The sequence below is a fragment of the Zeugodacus cucurbitae genome, chromosome 3 (assembly GCF_028554725.1).
Source record: "Zeugodacus cucurbitae isolate PBARC_wt_2022May chromosome 3, idZeuCucr1.2, whole genome shotgun sequence".
Lineage (NCBI taxonomy): Eukaryota > Metazoa > Arthropoda > Insecta > Diptera > Tephritidae > Zeugodacus > Zeugodacus cucurbitae.
This window is the reverse complement of record NC_071668.1, coordinates 10,272,156-10,289,054: the sequence shown is the minus strand read 5'-3', so window position 1 is coordinate 10,289,054 and position 16,899 is coordinate 10,272,156. Positions and strand designations below refer to the sequence as shown.

Here is a 16,899-nt window from a genome sequence, read left to right as displayed (position 1 = left end):
GTCAACTTTAGCATACTATTCAGAGCGCCAATATTAATAATTATAACGTATACGGGGAAAATATTAACAAAAACTGTTTTGTTATAATTTGTTACAGTAGAGTTGGCAACTGTGCGCATGAATGACTGGTGAAATCTATCATATGTGGTTTATTTACGGCGAATTCATTATTTCAAGTTTCAACAAAATCTCGAATTGCTTCGTTAACTTGTTTTAGTGTTAAATAACTTTGAAATAAAATCTTTAAAAAATAATAAATTTTGTATTTTAAAAGATAGCCTAATTAATAAACTTATTTTAGCACATTTGTATTAGCAATATTTCTTTATACATACTACATTTAACATTCATTTGGTCTTAAATATTTCATAAAAATTATTTAAGAATAAAAGCAACACTGTATATTCCAATAGCGTTTTACTGAAAAGGTTTGTGTCCCGCGTGAATATTTTTATATCGTCAGAGAAGCTGATTTATAATTATAAATAAAATTGTGTAAAATGCCTAAAACTAAGAAAAGAAGTAGCAGTTCAACTAGCAGTGATTCAGGACCCGACGATGTAGGCATATTGGCTGTAATAAATATATAAATGTAGAAATAAACAATTTTGTTTACTTCACAGAGAAATGCACTACCGGTGAAAAAGCCCAAAGCCACTGCTGAGAAAGCCAATACCGATAAAACTGGTAGTGGTACCAGCAATAGTTCAGGGAATCCAAATGGTCCTTGGACAATTGAAAAAATGCGCCAGGTGCGTATAAACGAGTTTAAAGGGCACAAAATGGTCGATATTCGCGAATTTTACGAAAAAAATGGTGAAGTCTTGCCTGGTAAAAAAGGAATATCCTTATTTCCCCATCAATGGAAAAAATTGCTGGAGCTAGCTCCCGAGGTCAATAAAGCATTGGGAGAATAAGTTAAGAAGAGAAACCAATAAAATTATATTTATTCTTTTTATATGTATATGTATAAAATAATATAAACGAATTTAGTAGAAAAGCGACTTTGTTTATCAATAAGGCAATGACAACAGACTATCTCGTTTTAATATATAGTATAGGAATTTTAGTTGTTATTTCCGGAATTGATTTATCACGAAATTTGGCTAATAGATTACTATGGTATTATCAATTTTATTAACCAAATCGACAAACTCATAGATAACTGACACCTGGACAAAACGCTGTACATCTTATCTCAATAATAGATTACACCGACGTATCTTAACTTCATCATAACCAATCACGAGATATATATAATTAATCAAGCACAAATTTTAATAATACTATTTTTATTAACCTTAAACAATTGCACATTTTAATATTCGCTTTTAATATTGTGTAACATATTTATATATGCACATAAATTCTTTAGCATAATCCGTCTTTACGAAAGCGCTTCTTTAAACAATCCTAAAGATACACCGCCAGGAACGTGCACAACGACACTACTATTACAAATGGTAGCCATGTTTTAACAAATCCCCCGAAACCAACATATCTGCCACAAACAAATATCCAAAGCGCCAACACCACCATATTCCAACTGTTACGTCTATTGTAGCGCATGCCACATAAGGCAGTGGCTACATGAGAATGACAATTGTCACAAAAGAGATTATGCATACGTGTCCCGTATAAGACAGATGCTTTAGCGACAGCTTCATCCCATTCAACAGGTCCACCCGCAACGTTTTTTGGATTCAGACGCAAATATCTCGTCGGCCTACCAAAGCCCATACTGTCCTCGGACACATAATATGGTCCTGCAAAATCACGGATCACGCCAGTAGATGTACATATTCCCATATGGCCAATCATAGGTAACAACCAAGTAAGCACAGGTATCGGCGTCCAAACAATGCAATACGGAAAGCGATCGTTTTCGAAATTTATTGGTGGTAGTACAAGTCGATCCGATTGATCATCCATTGCTACATTAACAGTTTCCCCAGTTGTCGCCGAAGGTTGAGATGGTTCACCGTTTTCAGTATTGGTGCTGGTCATTTAAGCGTTTGATGCTGATTTATATGTTAAATTGAACTATTTGAACAACTTTTCGGATGTAAATCCATTTGTGTACTTTTTCTGTGATAACCTGACGTGAAAAAAATAAACATTTATAGCCATAGATATGGACTATGACACATATGTAGAGGTATGCAACACTGACAATATCCCAACTATGTTGCCATACTAAGTTTGAACAAAGTACGAAACGGAAATAGTTTGCCAGTATATACTCCAGTCCATTGAGTAAGTTCGTTTTTTTTTTTTAAGTAGCGATATAAAGTTTTAGTTTGATTATAAATTTATACATAAATTAGTATTTGACTTATATCAAGATTTTCTGATATGTTATTTTTCATAAACGGTACAAAAATAAACTTATCTATTGTGAATGGTCAAATAATTGTGAACGATTGTTGTAAACAAAACATTTGATTTGTTATAAATGACATATTTCTGTGCTAGTTTAGTAATTATTGGTGTTTGTAAAATCTAATATATGATAATAACGCACTAAATGGGAGACAAAAGTTATTATTGCGATTACTGTTGCTGTTTTCTGAAGAATGATGTAAATGTGCGCAAAACGCACAACTCCGGTTTAGTTCATAACATGGCAAAATTGCGTTATATGAGACGATTCGAAGGTGAGTGGATCTGCATATGAACAACTGACCAACGTAAAATTAATAAGTTGTTTTAATTTGCAAGATCCTAGAAAAGTGCTGGAACAGGAAGCTATTAAGGAGCCTTGTATGCGTTACTTAAACGGCAAATATTGTAAATTTGATTTAATGTGCAAGTTTACACATTTCAATGAAGCACAGTTAGAACACTTGCGTAAAATGGGTTGGTAATAAATTTTTAACGGTTTCGCAAAATATTTAAATACTTTAATTATTTTCAGTGAAACGCTTGGAGAAAGCTCAAACGTCTAAAGTTATTGACAAACGGAAGAAGCACAACAAAATTATACTACCATGGTATAAAAGTGGTGAAAAAAATAATAAAATCATAAACCACAAACGCCTACCAGAATCACTGCAACCCATAAACTTTGATCGAATTAATGATGAATTTCTGAAACTCGAATGGGGTTAAAAAAATATGAAAATAAAAGTACATATTCAAGTTTTTGGTAAATTAGATTTCTCAATTTTTGTAACGTAAATTAATATACAATTTTCTATATCTGATATATTTTTTCGTAAATAAATTGGATTTTTCAATTTTTAAACAGTAAACTAATATACAATTTTCTATATCTGATATATTTTTTTATCCTCAACCCAGTATTGTCACCACACTTTCCATGGCGTTATCCACTTTTAAACTGATCTGTAGCATTTTGCCGAATTCAGTGTAATACGATTTTGCATCTTGACCGCTAAAATTCATAACACGAGGATCAGTAAGATGTGCCAATAAGAAGAAGATAAAATGTTCTGTAAAAAATAAATATTATTGGAGCGTATTTATAGTAAAAATTATCAATTGAAACTTACCCAATTTATTTTCAATTGCAAAAAATAACGCAGTATTCCCACTTTTCCGATCGCCCATCTCCAAAAATTTCTTTTTCAACTTTGGTTGTGCGCTTCTTGTTGTATTGCTATAATTTTTTTCTAGTTTTTTACAAGCTTCTTCGTAATATTTATGAAATTCAGCTTCGGATGTTAACACCTTAGAATTACGCTTAAATGAAGGTTCCCCTAAAAGTCGTCTATCTATTTCATTTAATATGATTTCTGCGCGTAAGTAACCATTGGCACGCACTGCCATATGCAGCGGCGTGTAACCATCATCATTTAAGTGCAGCAATAGGTTCAGATCAATTTTTTTAAATAACAAAATTAAAGAGTCATCGTCGATTTCGTTGAGTACTGCTAAATGAACACAGGTGTTGGATTGGTCATCGATTTCATTGACGTTTAAACCCTCATTTAATAGAACCTCGATTATTTTTGGGAAACAATCTTGCACGATTGCTAACTGCAGACAGTTCTGAAAGATGATAATAAGTAAAGTAATAAATAGAGTTGTGCACTACGACACTTGGTCTATTGTGCCCTGTGATAATAAGTGTAGCATAAACTTAAAATTTTCAAACCTACTTCGTCATCGTCGGTGAGTAAGGTGTTTAGATCGTCGACTTGCTTAAGTTTCTTCCAAACGAATATTTGTCTCCGCAATGCAAGCAAGTCATTAACAACAATGGTGCGATGTATAGCACTATATAAATTAAAAATCAATATGTTAAATAATATTCAAAGTTTTTTTTTTTTAATATAATATTACAGCAATCCATCTATACGTATGTCCGCATCTGAGCATTCTGCAGCCATTAGGCGCATAATATGTTCTTCTTTCGTTTTATGTAGTTCCGGCGGATCAGAATACATATCAAAATTTAAAATGTCGGAGGCAAGCGATATCATCGAGTCACTACGGTTTCTTTTAATTAATTCATTCAACGGCTTTTGACCTAGGTCCATGCTCTAAACATGTATTTGCATTTATTCTCAATTATTTATATTTATTATGTATATGTGTAAATATAAATACCTTATCAATTTTTCTCGCCTTTAGTTTGGGTTGCAGTTGCGTATGTGCCATTTGGGCGTGTGATCGTTTAACCACTTGTGGCAAACATACTTTTCGTTTCCGTTTCTTCTTCACTGGTACATTTGTGGGTTCCTCAACTTGAGCTATTTGATCTTCCATAGGCTCAATGGATTCAATGGCGTTAATGATGCTTGATTGTTGTGCTATCGCATGATCTACTGGTACTGTTGTGAAAATCACTGTTCTTCGCGAAATTGTCGAGCTTATCTCTACACTATTAGCACCATTGCTTGAATGTGAGCGATTCTGTGACGTCTGAGGTGGTGGTGGTGTTATTATCTTAGTTGCCTTATTTTTTGATACTGAAATTATTTCGGCAATATCCGTTTGTGTGGCTATTTCCTTGCCGGGATCGTTACTATTACCAAATGTCTTTTTACAATTTGGGCACATAGCATGTATAATCTGTGCGTTGGATGCTTTTCCATTAACTGCGGCCAATATACGATCTTGTACATCTTTTTCGGGTATTTGTAGCACGACACGAAATAATTCTGCATAAGCAGACTTAGATTTAGCGTTATCAGGGCTGATTACCTTTAAGGCAGCTGTGTTTCTATTGCTTCTTCTTACAATGACCTTTTCCATGTCTAACTCAAAAAATATAACAGCAATTTTAAAATACTGATGTGCTGAAAAATAAATATGTAATTAGCATATATGTGTAAGAGCACAATTTGGGGAAATACCTTTTTATAAAATCCAATGCAAAGTACGAAGTTCCATAACCTTGTTCACACTAATTTATACAATTATTTCTTATATTATTCTATATATTATATATTACATCACTCTTTATTTTTCATTTGTGTGCTAACATTTTTCACTGCATAATAACAATATATTATATGGACAATTAATAGTGTTTTGTAAATAGACATGTGAACTTTTTAGTTAATACGATCATCCTTAAAAGAGGAAACCCCCTCAAAATTAACACAAAAAAAACAAGAAAAACAACTGCGCTGCCAGATTAATAATTCTTTTTTAGATCAATTGTTTTGCAATTATAAATTAGTGTTTTATTGGAAATATGTGTGATTGCAACTTCATCCATATATAAATTGTGCACACCACTATTATTATGTATTTAAAAATAATTTAAATTTTTTTGCGAGCATTTTGAAATAAAACCACTGAAATTCTTCAAAATACAACTAAATATTAAATCAACTTTAGAGGGCCATAAACAGCTGATTACTTTCTACGTGTACAAACAATTGGCATCGCTATTGACTACTCGTCGGAATTGTTAAATGTCAAAAAGTAAAAATCGATATCATTTTCAATCGTGCATTTTTCTTTATGAGGATATATCTGCCTAGAATTAATACAAAAATTTTATAAATTCCGCAATTATTACAAAACTTACAAGCAGAACTGTGGTGTAAAAATAAAAAGGACACTAATCTAAATAACAAGAAAAAGAAATCTTTAAAATAGTTAATAAAAAACTTACGCACTAGTATATTGTGTTTGTGTGTTGAAAAGTGTTAGAATGAACATGGACAGACGTGCGTATTGAATACTTTATTTATTATTTGAAAATTTCTCTGTAAATTCCATATTTAAATCGACATTTGTTTTTGTTTTCAGGTTCACGTAGCACATCACCAGGCAATCGCCGACATCGTACTGGTGGTAATATGGCTGGTGGAGGAGGAGGCTCACGACGAGATTACCGTCGTTACAGTCGCTCCCGTTCACGTTCAAGGTCACGGTTAGTGTGGAATATCTATATATATTGTAAATAATAACGCATTCACATATTAAAAATATTTTTTTTTTTATATTTTTAGCGAACGCAGTCGCGATCAAAATTTCCGACGTCGTAATTCACGTTCGAGATCACGAGAACGTATGGCACCACACCGACGTGGTGGTAGTGGCGAAAAGGATTTATATCGTGACCTGATTTATGATGATTATCAAGAGGATAAAAGTTACAATGCTCGTGGGCATCGCGGTCGTGGTGATGATGACTATAATGATGAACGTGACAGATTTTGGAACGAACGCGGCAGAGACAAAGGACGTGATTATGAGCGCGATAGAGAACGCGAACGCGATTATGACAGGGAACGCGATAGAAGGTAAAATGTGTGGAAATATATAAAACATTAATAATTAACAAAAATTAGTTACAGGGATAATCGTCACAATCGTTATGGGCGTCGTTACGACAATGAACGTGAGAGTGATGACAGCGATGATAGTTTTCACAGTCACTTCTACAATAAAACGCCATCAAACACCATAATTGTTTTGGGTTTACAATCGCATATTACCGAAGCGGACGTAAGCATTGAAATACATTTTGTAAAATAATAAATTAAACAAATTTAATTACAGCTAATGAGCATATTGATACAACAAGGCATGACCGCTTCAATACGACTGATACGCAAACGACCAACAGGTGGGTTTCAAATGCATTGCCACATTTTTAAGCTAAACTTAGTTAACTACTAGAATTTAATAATATTAGTGTTAAATAGTGAAAAAAAAATATATTAAATATATATGACACGTAAGTACTGGCTGAAACTCGTAAAAGTTAGCTAATGCAATAGATGCCACAAATTGGGCTACATATACAATACAATTACAACGGTTCCAAATATATACCAGCAGCAGCAATAATAAAAAAAATAAAAACAAAAAGACAATTCTACAAACAATTTAAACCCTATATTGCTTGTAATAATTGAATTAACAACAAGAAACGATATTTGTTGCAATTCCACATTTAAAAAAAAAAATAAAAATAAAAAAAAAAACAAAAAAATCCAACTATATTCAACAACAACAAAAATACATTATTTTTTGACGTAAATATTTTGTATTTGCTTCTATCTAAAATTTAGGTGCATCACGAGGTTTCGCTTTCGTCGAGTTTAGTACCATTGATGAAGCTGCACGTTGGATGGAGCTAACCCAGGTATCACTTGTTGCTCAACCACCTCTACACACACCCATCAAACGATCTCAGATCACGTTCAAGCGCATACATTGTGTTTATTCTGCATTTAAAGTCTTTTAAAAATGAATGAAATGAAATATTTGTGAGAGAGCGAGGGCCAAACACTTGATATATAGACATATATGTACATTTTAACGTAAATATTAATTGAAAGCATTTAAGGAATTTAAAATTAATGAGGTTAAAATGTGTTCAACTGAATATTAATTTTCTTGAATTTTTGTGTGCTTAATAATTATAATTTGCTCTATAGTAATATTTATAATTTACCAACATTTTTTTTTAATCTTTGTTAATTTAATTAATTTATCAGATAAATTGTAATTTTTTTTTTGGAATTTTTGAGAAATTAAATATAAACAAATTAGTTAGAAAACAGTGAAAGTTCAGACACTTCAAAGCCAGCTTAGTGGTAGGCACACAATACCAACATATCATCAACGCAGCAATTCAGCTGATACCTAAAAATTTATGCGACATGCAATTGCTCAGCCAGAACTCTCATATACCGTAATAAGAAAAAGATTATCATGCAACAACATGCGTTGAGATTAGAAAATTTGCAAACTTTGCACTATAAACGAGTTGATATGGAAATGGCAAAAATACATACAATCATAAAAAAGAAAGTGCATAAGAAACAATACTAAATGAGTCAAGTTCGAGCTAATATAGTTTGATGCGGTAAAGCGCGTGCAACCAGCAACACATTGCAATGTCAATGCAAACAACCAATCGGTGACTGTGTAGTCTGTGGGAACCTGAAAAGTCAATCGTTATTAATATATTATTTTTTTCTCTCTCATTCTCTTCCCTTTCCATGCATTTTAGGGCTCAATACAATTGCCGGATCAATCGTGCGCCAATCTACAATACAGTGTGTCACCTAAACAGAAAGCGAATGCTACAGACTGGCATTGTGGCAAGGTATGTAATACGATTTAGGCATCAGTCTTTATATATGCGTATATATATGTATGTAATTTAATTGTCTTCTTTGTTTACAGTGTGGCGTTTTGAATTTCAAACGACGTTTTGTCTGCTTTAAGTGCTATGCATCGCGTGAGGATAGCGAAAAAATCGGCGAGGGTAGCGAAGAAGTTAGCAACATCTTAACGAAAAGTATAACCATACAAACTAATTGCTAAGATACTAAGCAATATTGCAAGCAATATTCAAATCATATAACGCATAACATATTAAAAAAAAACAATTGAACTGAATTATTTGAACTAAACATTCTACTGATCCCTTAATCCCCCAATGCAGAGATCATGTTACGCAATTTGGATACGTTAACTACCGAGGAGGCCGTACTCACTGCCATGCAACAGCATGTGCCTGATTTGGCTAGTAAAATTACGAAAATACTCGTTAGCCGCGACACATTAACGCAGACGTCACGTGGAATTTGCTATTTGAATTTCGATAGTCTCATTGATTCGATGAATTTGTATACGGCGTTAAAAGCGCTCGAACCGCCGCTAACCATAGATAATCGGCAATGTAAGTACTTATAACAAGTAAGAAAAGGTTAAGTTTGAGTGCAACCGAACATTTTATACTCTCGCAATAATTCCTGAACCGATTTCACTAAGTTTCACCATCAAGCTACACTATATACAAGACTATATGGTCACTTAGCTTTGTCGTATTCTTGTAATACCTATAATTAGCTATATGAGAGCTAGGGGAAGTTATGACCCGATCTGGTACATAGACGATTTCCTCTGAATTAAATTGAGATATCTGAGAGATTTACCGAGATTTTCCGTGAAAAATTACCATAAGGCACTGAGTTCTTCATATTCGATGTCCAGGGCATTGAAAAATTATAGCCTGTTATCGACAATTTTTTCACAAGTGATACCTCAGCTCAAATACAGTATTTTTGTAAAGTTTTATTCTGCTATCTTCATTGGTTCCTACTGTATATATTATAAAGTAAAGGAATCAGTTGGAATTTAAAATTGAGTTATATGGGAAGTAGGCGTGTTTGTGAACCGATTTCGCCCGTATCATCAGGGTGTTAAGAAAATATTATATACCGAATTTCATTGAAATCGGTCGAGTAGTTTCTGAGATATGTTTTTTGACCCATAAGTGAGCGATGCCACGCCCCTTTTTCCATTTTTTAATAAGATCTGAGTGCAGCTTCCCTCTACCATTTCTTCTATAAAATTTTGTGTTTCTAAAACAAATATTTCATTTCTTCACATTCGCTTATTGCAGTGCTCGTCAGCTATTGCATAGATCATGAGAATCGTCAAATCGTACCGAAGAAGGGCGACACAGCTGCTGGTGCTGCCGCATCCAGTGCTATCGGTCCGATGACGGCTGCTGAAATGATGGCCGCTTCTGGTTCTTTGGCCAGCAGCGCCAGCGAATACACCTTGGCAGATGTGCCACGCTTGGCCGAATACAGTGCCGCCTTGTATGCATCGACACCGGCCGAGCATGCGCATTATTTACAGTACTACACAGAGTACTATATAAGTGAGATAAATAAAGGACATTATGGCAATCTGCCAAGCTCGGCGCAATTAACAGAGACTTCAGCAAATTCTGCAGCTGCGGTTGCGCTATCGGCCATACAGCGTAAACAAAAGAAAATGAGCAGTATTGAGACGACAGCGACACAAGCTGCTGCCGCAGCTGCGGCTGCCGCGGCGGCGGTGAAGGCTAGTTTAGCGCTGAAGAGTGTCGTCACGCCGAAGGGTAACGATGGCAAGACATATCGTAAGTACTCGTTGATGTTAAACCGTTAAATGAATTTTGAATTAATAATTGGTGATCTTCATTTCAGCCACACCCGATGTCTCACTGTATCAGTATGATGAAACTTCCGGCTATTACTATGATCCGACCACGGGTCTGTATTATGATGCACATTCCCAATATTATTACAATAGTGAGACGGGCGCTTATCTCTATTGGGATCAACGTAAAAGCACCTATGTACTGGCCACACCGGCGGCGGCAGCAGCCACTGTGCAGGATGTGGTGAAGGGAGAAACGGGTGAAGATGCCAAAGTGAGTGCCACAAATGTTGGCGCTAACGCCACAGCCCCAACCGAAGATGAGAAGAAAGACAAAAAGGAACCTAAACATGATAAAGTGAAAGTGGCAAAGAAAATCGTTAAAGATATGGAGAAATGGGCCAAACAGTTGAATCAGAAGAAGGATTATACAGTCGTTGCGACGCCGCAACCTATACTGCCTTCGAAGGCAGATGATGCACCGGTTCGTGCTGCTGCGGGTGTAGTCGCTGGCAGTTCAAGTGGACCGCAATCTAGCGGTTATGCTGATGTCGGTTTCTCTATACTGGAGAAGAAGGAACGTGCCAAATTAACAGATTATATGCCAACCACGACGGCTAACAGTAATAAACTCACGGCATACGCCTCCGATTCCGATGAGGAACATGGCGGTCAAGCGGCGTCCACGAGTGGCGGTGGTGTTGGCTCTGAAGCCAGTGAAAAAGACTATGTTGACTTCCAAAAGCTCACATGCCTGCTGTGTAAACGCGCTTTTCAATCGTTGGATATATTGCAGAAGCATTTGAAAATGTCCAATTTACACAAGGAAAATCTACAGAAATTTAATATGGCGCGTGCCTCAAATTCAGCTGGAGAATCTATGGCCAATGCGGCCTTATCGTAAGTATTTTTTGTGTTAATCAATTTCTTATTTATGAATTTAAATATAAAACAATTTTCTTCACAATTCACCACAGCAATTATCGCGATCGCGCTAAAGAACGACGCCAGAAATATGGTGAAAGTGATCCACCGGTGGCCAATCGTAGTCGCGAACGTTTCGAAATGGAAATCAAATCGATGGCAGCTCGTCAACCGGAAGCGCCGCCCATGCCGATAGGTTCGAACAATGTTGGCAATCGTTTGTTACAGAAAATGGGTTGGTCCGAAGGTCAGGGTCTCGGACGTAAAAATCAAGGACGCACAAGCATTATAGAGGTTTGTGTTCGAAATGTATATATATAAAATTTACTGTAAATACTGTTTGTTATATTTATTTTCTCTTGCTTCTAGGCGGAGGCACGTTCATCGAACGTTGGCTTGGGCAACAAGTCTAGTATGGCGCCACGTGTAGACTATAAAACATATATTAAGAAAATGATGAAGACACGCTATGAATCAGTTTGATTGCATTACAACTTAATTAAGCATTTATATAGTTTGCAAATTGTATAGTTTGCATGAATTTTAATGATATTTTTCTAAAGAATTGAAGTGTAGTCGCGAATCTTTGTTGGTCGAGTGGTCAATTTTCTATAAGATGGATCCTTATTGAAAATAAAAAAAATGTAATAATTTCACTACATTGTTGAATATTTCTACACATATGAGTTAATAAATCAATGTATGTACGTATATTGTAAAACAGATGAAAAAATCGTTTCATTTTGCAATCGGTACCGGAACGGACGATCAAGGTCCGTGCTACCAAGGTTCCGTTCTACAGAGCCGTAAAAAAATCCTCAAATCACTAGCCGGCAGCACATAGCGTAAATATAAAGAAACGTTGTTGGCTACCAGGCTATAGGTCGGCCGTTGATGAAGTACGTAGTACCTATATGGTCGCCTAGATGCAATAGGAAGTAGCTGGGGAAGCTTCAGACTTGTCAGATTATCGCTATCCGGACTGTGATAGGTTGCCTCTTGGTTGAACATCTACATAATGAGGACCGTATGCTACCTGTGAAAGAGCATAACTAAATGCTTTCAAAACAGTTTTTTAAAGTCGAGCCGCCTCCCAGAGCCATCAAGAGTATCTTCCTGAAATCCGTCGACGACATACAGAACTATACCAACAGGATTTCGGATGCAACCGACTTTCCGCAAGCACTGAACGCCATTCACAGACGAACTATTAATACCTTCATCGACTCCCTCCTCGTAAATGGCGCACTTGGAGATAAAACAATACACCTCGCATACACAGAGCCCGTGAAACTAGAGTGACACTCGCGACCCTCTGCATGCAAAAAGTTCACGCATGACTCTAACCACACCTTTGCATGCCCCTAAACGCCACTCATACTAATACTCTTTTCCCTTTGGTCCGACCCCATCGCAAAAGCTCGTTTCTTGGTCCTCTCGTTAGATGATTTAATTTAGGCTTACCGGTTCAGGCAGGTTAGGGTAACTGCTACAACAGCAACACCATCAAGGGCCATTCATTCGAAAGACGTTTCTGCTTAACCGAAATGGACCCAGATTCTTATCCAGCCAAGAACTGTAGATTCGGCATTATAGTTTAAAACTATTTGGGAAATGTTTACTACCGCTACAACAACAATAATCTGTTCGATCTTCGACCCCTGCTTTTATTGAACTCACTTATTAAATGCTTTAAACTTCTCATAATATATATCGACTCTTCACATCCATTAACATAGCAAATAGCATGATTTTTAGGCGCGCCCGCCATGTTTTCGACTTTTCTCTCCTTTTTTTTAATTTCGTAGACTTTTGTGGTTGAAATATGTCTTACGTAATAGTTATAAGAATGGTCCAATGTCGAGACCAAGTCAATCATAACGGCACCCTGATATACTATATACTATTACTGAACTTTTTCGCAGAATCTCAATTGTGGTCTTATGTGAACGCGTCCTTATTGTAGTATAGTATAGAATAGAAGAGAGCAAAAGAGCGAAAAAGCTCATCAACTACTCTGACGCACTTTTGGTCAATGCCTCACCAAAAAAAAAATAAATAAAAAATAAAAAAAATTAAATAAAATTCATATTAATAATTGAATTTTAAGAAATATTATGCTTTACTGTTCTTGGCCAGCTTTAATTTAACACAAACATGGTTAAATAATAAGTAGAGTCGAAGCTTTCTTCTCAGTACCGAAACAGCTGCTGTTGGCTAAAGACGCGTACGCGCAACACATATAAACAGGTTTGTTCTGATCCGACACACTCGTGTGTAGTTCGTGCCGATCGCGACGCTTTTGCGCTATAACCCAACCCAAAAAAACAGACAAACTTACACACACACACCTTTACCAATACTTGTTGAACGTGGTTTTATTTATTTATTTTTCGATATTTTACGTCATTTTTGTGAGATCGTTTTTTTGGATCGTGCTTTTGTGTTCAGTAGTGAGCTTAACTAGTTAGCTGAGTATACAAAGATACTTATACATATATGTATGTATCTAGCTATATTCTTGGTGTTGCTCTCAGATACATATGTTCTCATAGTGCTGCGCAGCACATCAGTTGGTCATTAAAGGTGTTTGCGGTGTGTGTAACGCAAGTTTTTAACGGGAAAATATTGTAAATATTATATGTATATACATATTGATAAAATATATTAAAATTAAAAAAAAAAATAAATAAAAGTTATAAAAAAATTTATAAAAAATTATTTAAAAAAAAATTAAAATTTTTAATTTAAAGTGTAAAATTAAAGAAAAAATATTATAACTTTGTCTGCATTTTATTTATTTTCCATTTCTGTGCTTTTTATTTGTTTGTGTAAAATAAACGTCACAACAAACGTTTTTGCGCTCTCAGCACTCAATCGGTTCGGATCGCAGCGTTCTGCCATATGTGGTCAAAATTAGTCGCAAAAAAGTTTTGTATGAAAAGATTAAAACAAAAACAAATACAAAAACACAGCAGTAATTATGAGCAAAAGAATACGCGACTGAAAAAGCCCACAGACCGCAGAGAGGCCGCAGCACACCAGCCATCAAAAAATTGAAATGGCAAAATCAGAAAATCTCAAGCAATTTACGAATAGTATCTGATCTATCTTTGTATCTGTCGGTTGGTTGGTTGGCTGGCTAGCTAGCTACATACATACTCGTAGTTGTTCCGGACAGATTTTCAGTCGTCCGTTTGGTGCTATTGTCTAAATCGTGAGTGAAACGTACCGCTAATCGAGCGAGTGAGTTAATTAGTGAGGATCGCACCGTGTTTGTGTGTGTATGTGTGTGGTATGAGACCAGCAGAAGACGAAGATCAACAATATTCATTAGTGAAACAATAGTGAAATATTGGAGAAGAAGTTTGAATTCAAATAAACGATAAATGAAACATAGGATAATTTGTACGAAACGAATAAACGTGATGTGTTGAAATAAATTTTGAATATTTAAATAAATAATAGTAAAAAAATATATTAAATTATTATTATTTTTTAAGCAAATACTATGGATTTATAACGCATATGTTACAACAATTAAATTTCAGTGAAACTAGTGCTAATGACAGTGCAATAAAAATATTTTTTTGGAATAAAAAAATAAATAAAATTTTTTTTGAAATAAAATAATTTAAAAAAAATATTTTATTTTGAAATAAGATAATATAAAAAAAATATTTTTTTTTTTAAATAAAATAATAAAGAAATACTTTTTTAATAAAATAAATAAATTAGCTAATTAAAATAATAAAATAAATATATATTTTTTTAATTAAAATCAGCAAAAAAATGTGAAATAAAATCATAAAAGAATATTTAAAAAACATAAAAAATTTAATATTTAATTTTTTTAAGTAATTTTTTAATTATTTTTTTTTTCAAATATTTTTTATAATATTATTTTTCGAAAATGTTTTTAAATATCATGTTGAAATATAATAATAAAAAAACACTATTTTAAATAAAATAAAAAAAAAATTTAAAAAACATAAAAATTTTAATATTTACTTTTTTTAAATAATTTTTAAATAATTTTTTTTTTCAAATATTTTTTATAATATTATTTTTTTGAAATATTTTTTGAAATATTATGTTGAAATATTTTTTTAAATATATTTTTTTAAAATAATTTTGATCTCCAGCGTGCCGTATATAACCTTAATAGTAAATAATATTTCAAAAAAGTAATTATAAAAAATAATTTATAATTAATATAAATATATTTCAAAAAGTGTCATCGACGCAACAACAATAGCAACTAAAAACCAGTGAAGCTTAAAAACGTAACAGAAAAACAACAACAACAAATTAACAATTAAGCTACCCGCAACTGCAGTCTACAACACAAATAGCAACAATAAAATTTGCTTATACTATAATAACAACAATAAGCAAATCGAACAACAACAGCAACAGCAGCTTAACCAATTTTGCAGAAACTACTGTCTACCGGTGTTGAACGTGCTACGGAAAAAATATACAAATAAGGTATAAAGCAACGAGTTGGCATGTTTTTAAAACAAACAAAAACAAAAACAAAACAAAAAAATAATAATAATCATAAGAAACAAAAAAAAAAAAAAATAAATCAACTTGTGTTGGAAAGCAGTAAAGCTTCAGAGTATCAGTAAGCAATAAGCAGCAATCGTTCATTTTCGCTACTCAAATAGTGTAGAAACTTCAAGCTTAGTTTTGTCTAGACAATTTATAGCATAATACTGGTATTGCATATGGTCAAAGCATTTAATAATTAATTTATAACTATTTGTTCCATGTTTGCCACAAATAAGATCGTCTTTTATGACTTTAATTCCTTCAGAATTAAAAAAATAAATAAAAAAATGTGGATTTATAAACGACTCATAATATTTGAGAAACTGTTTTTGAATCACATTTTTAGAAAATTTCTTTGGAGAAAATCTGTGTCTATATCATTCTGTTTGATTTATGAACTTCTGGAACAGCGCTTGTATGGATATATAACTCCTTCCAACAGGAAATCTCTGATAATGTAACGTAATGACAATGTACTTTTGACAGCTGTCAAATTACGATCGGTCCCAGACATCAGTTTCATTGAGCCCTGTCTTTAAATGTCTTACAAAGGTTCTGAAGGTGGTTACGTTATTTTTTAGCCTTCTCTCTGGTTATTGTAGTCGCTGTAGTGATAGAAAATATTCCACAAATTATTTTCAGATATTTTGTCGAGTTGATCGTTCTAGGTTTAATAACAATTAGGATCCTTTAAGGTTATCTAGACCCGACTTCCTTTTCTAATCGATTTCCTTACTTGTTTTGTATAACTTTAGGGCCAGATATCTCCTGTAAGATCACTTGGAGATCGTTCTCAACTTTACCGAGCAATTATCTATGAAGTTAGTCCTAACTGAAGACAATAGGAAACCCTACAAGAATTAACCAAATCTAACCTATAAAACTTATATAATATATGTTTTTGTATTAAAAAAAAAAAAAATTCTGCAAATTGTTGCTGTTATATACAAGCTGTCTTCTAAGGCATTTCTTAAATAGATTTAATGCAAATTCCATACATAATAAAAGTGTTTTTATAAAATTCATCATTTTTTTATATTT

At 33.8% G+C, this 16,899-nt stretch overlaps 6 protein-coding genes across 11 annotated transcripts in view; 4 read left to right on the top strand and 2 right to left on the bottom strand.

Moving 5' to 3' along the window:
* The first annotated feature begins 273 nt into the window (after positions 1–273).
* LOC105210872 (RNA polymerase II transcriptional coactivator) lies at positions 274–1,000 on the top strand. Its single transcript, XM_011182066.3, has 2 exons — positions 274–560; positions 624–1,000. Exons 1-2 carry the CDS (start codon positions 501–503, stop codon positions 915–917), a joined length of 354 nt encoding a protein of 117 aa, XP_011180368.1. The 5' UTR covers positions 274–500; the 3' UTR covers positions 918–1,000.
* On the bottom strand, positions 919–2,155 carry LOC105210873 (transmembrane protein 222). The gene has a single exon (XM_011182067.3). It carries the CDS (start codon positions 2,005–2,007, stop codon positions 1,414–1,416), a length of 594 nt encoding a protein of 197 aa, XP_011180369.1. The 5' UTR covers positions 2,008–2,155; the 3' UTR covers positions 919–1,413.
* A 264-nt stretch (positions 2,156–2,419) lies between these two features.
* Positions 2,420–3,265, top strand: LOC105210875 (zinc finger matrin-type protein 5). Its single transcript, XM_011182070.3, has 3 exons — positions 2,420–2,657; positions 2,722–2,859; positions 2,918–3,265. The coding sequence occupies exons 1-3, from the start codon at positions 2,528–2,530 to the stop codon at positions 3,109–3,111; spliced, it is 462 nt and encodes a 153-aa protein (XP_011180372.2). The 5' UTR covers positions 2,420–2,527; the 3' UTR covers positions 3,112–3,265.
* On the bottom strand, positions 3,137–5,569 carry Rel_1 (uncharacterized). Its single transcript, XM_011182068.3, has 6 exons — positions 5,325–5,569; positions 4,576–5,267; positions 4,309–4,508; positions 4,125–4,242; positions 3,516–4,014; positions 3,137–3,455 (listed from the first exon to the last, which is right to left on the bottom strand). The coding sequence occupies exons 2-6, from the start codon at positions 5,221–5,223 to the stop codon at positions 3,295–3,297; spliced, it is 1,626 nt and encodes a 541-aa protein (XP_011180370.2). The 5' UTR covers positions 5,224–5,267; positions 5,325–5,569; the 3' UTR covers positions 3,137–3,294.
* Positions 5,570–5,894: 325 nt separating this feature from the next.
* On the top strand, positions 5,895–12,024 carry LOC105210876 (RNA-binding protein 5-A). 2 transcript variants are annotated; one of them, XM_011182071.3, is made up of 13 exons: positions 5,895–6,149; positions 6,232–6,355; positions 6,435–6,728; positions 6,777–6,933; positions 6,988–7,054; positions 7,503–7,576; positions 8,450–8,545; positions 8,626–8,740; positions 8,888–9,124; positions 9,851–10,357; positions 10,425–11,277; positions 11,355–11,595; positions 11,671–12,024. In XM_011182071.3, exons 1-13 carry the CDS (start codon positions 6,134–6,136, stop codon positions 11,782–11,784), a joined length of 2,895 nt encoding a protein of 964 aa, XP_011180373.1. In that variant the 5' UTR covers positions 5,895–6,133; the 3' UTR covers positions 11,785–12,024. The 2 variants fall into 2 exon arrangements, with proteins under 2 accessions (XP_011180373.1, XP_011180374.1); XM_011182072.3 differs by having other exon boundaries at positions 5,897–6,149; positions 6,783–6,933.
* A 1,401-nt stretch (positions 12,025–13,425) lies between these two features.
* Positions 13,426–16,899, top strand: part of LOC105210880 (dnaJ protein homolog 1) — a 48,931-nt gene continuing 45,457 nt past the window's right edge. For 2 of the 5 annotated variants that reach the window (XM_054227762.1, XM_054227757.1), the window contains exons 1-2: positions 14,358–14,518; positions 15,537–15,792. The gene's annotated coding sequence lies outside the window, so the exon portion shown is untranslated. Of the gene's footprint in view, positions 13,552–13,785; positions 13,932–14,357; positions 14,548–15,536; positions 15,793–16,899 lie in introns of those variants that run through there. The other 3 variants (XM_054227759.1, XM_054227760.1, XM_054227758.1) reach the window with 3 other exon arrangements.

What these genes read in the sequence shown, in the direction of transcription:
- LOC105210876 (XM_011182071.3), top strand. An exon ending in GACAGGGAACGCGATAGAAG is followed by an intron (nt 6,729 to 6,776) that starts GTAAAATGTGTG and finishes AACAAAAATTAG; the next exon opens with TTACAGGGATAATCGTCACA. An exon ending in GACGCACAAGCATTATAGAG is followed by an intron (nt 11,596 to 11,670) that starts GTTTGTGTTCGA and finishes TCTTGCTTCTAG; the next exon opens with GCGGAGGCACGTTCATCGAA.
- LOC105210875 (XM_011182070.3), top strand. Translation starts at nt 2,528, where the DNA reads ATGGGAGACAAAAGTTATTATTGCGATTACTGTTGCTGTTTTCTGAAG. An exon ending in TTATATGAGACGATTCGAAG is followed by an intron (nt 2,658 to 2,721) that starts GTGAGTGGATCT and finishes TTAATTTGCAAG; the next exon opens with ATCCTAGAAAAGTGCTGGAA. An exon ending in AGAACACTTGCGTAAAATGG is followed by an intron (nt 2,860 to 2,917) that starts GTTGGTAATAAA and finishes AATTATTTTCAG; the next exon opens with TGAAACGCTTGGAGAAAGCT.
- LOC105210873 (XM_011182067.3), bottom strand. Translation starts at nt 2,007, where the DNA reads ATGACCAGCACCAATACTGAAAACGGTGAACCATCTCAACCTTCGGCG.
- Rel_1 (XM_011182068.3), bottom strand. Translation starts at nt 5,223, where the DNA reads ATGGAAAAGGTCATTGTAAGAAGAAGCAATAGAAACACAGCTGCCTTA. An exon ending in TACTCACCGACGATGACGAA is followed by an intron (nt 4,015 to 4,124) that starts GTAGGTTTGAAA and finishes ATCATCTTTCAG; the next exon opens with AACTGTCTGCAGTTAGCAAT. An exon ending in TGCAATTGAAAATAAATTGG is followed by an intron (nt 3,456 to 3,515) that starts GTAAGTTTCAAT and finishes TATTTTTTACAG; the next exon opens with AACATTTTATCTTCTTCTTA.
- LOC105210872 (XM_011182066.3), top strand. Translation starts at nt 501, where the DNA reads ATGCCTAAAACTAAGAAAAGAAGTAGCAGTTCAACTAGCAGTGATTCA. An exon ending in GTGATTCAGGACCCGACGAT is followed by an intron (nt 561 to 623) that starts GTAGGCATATTG and finishes TTTACTTCACAG; the next exon opens with AGAAATGCACTACCGGTGAA.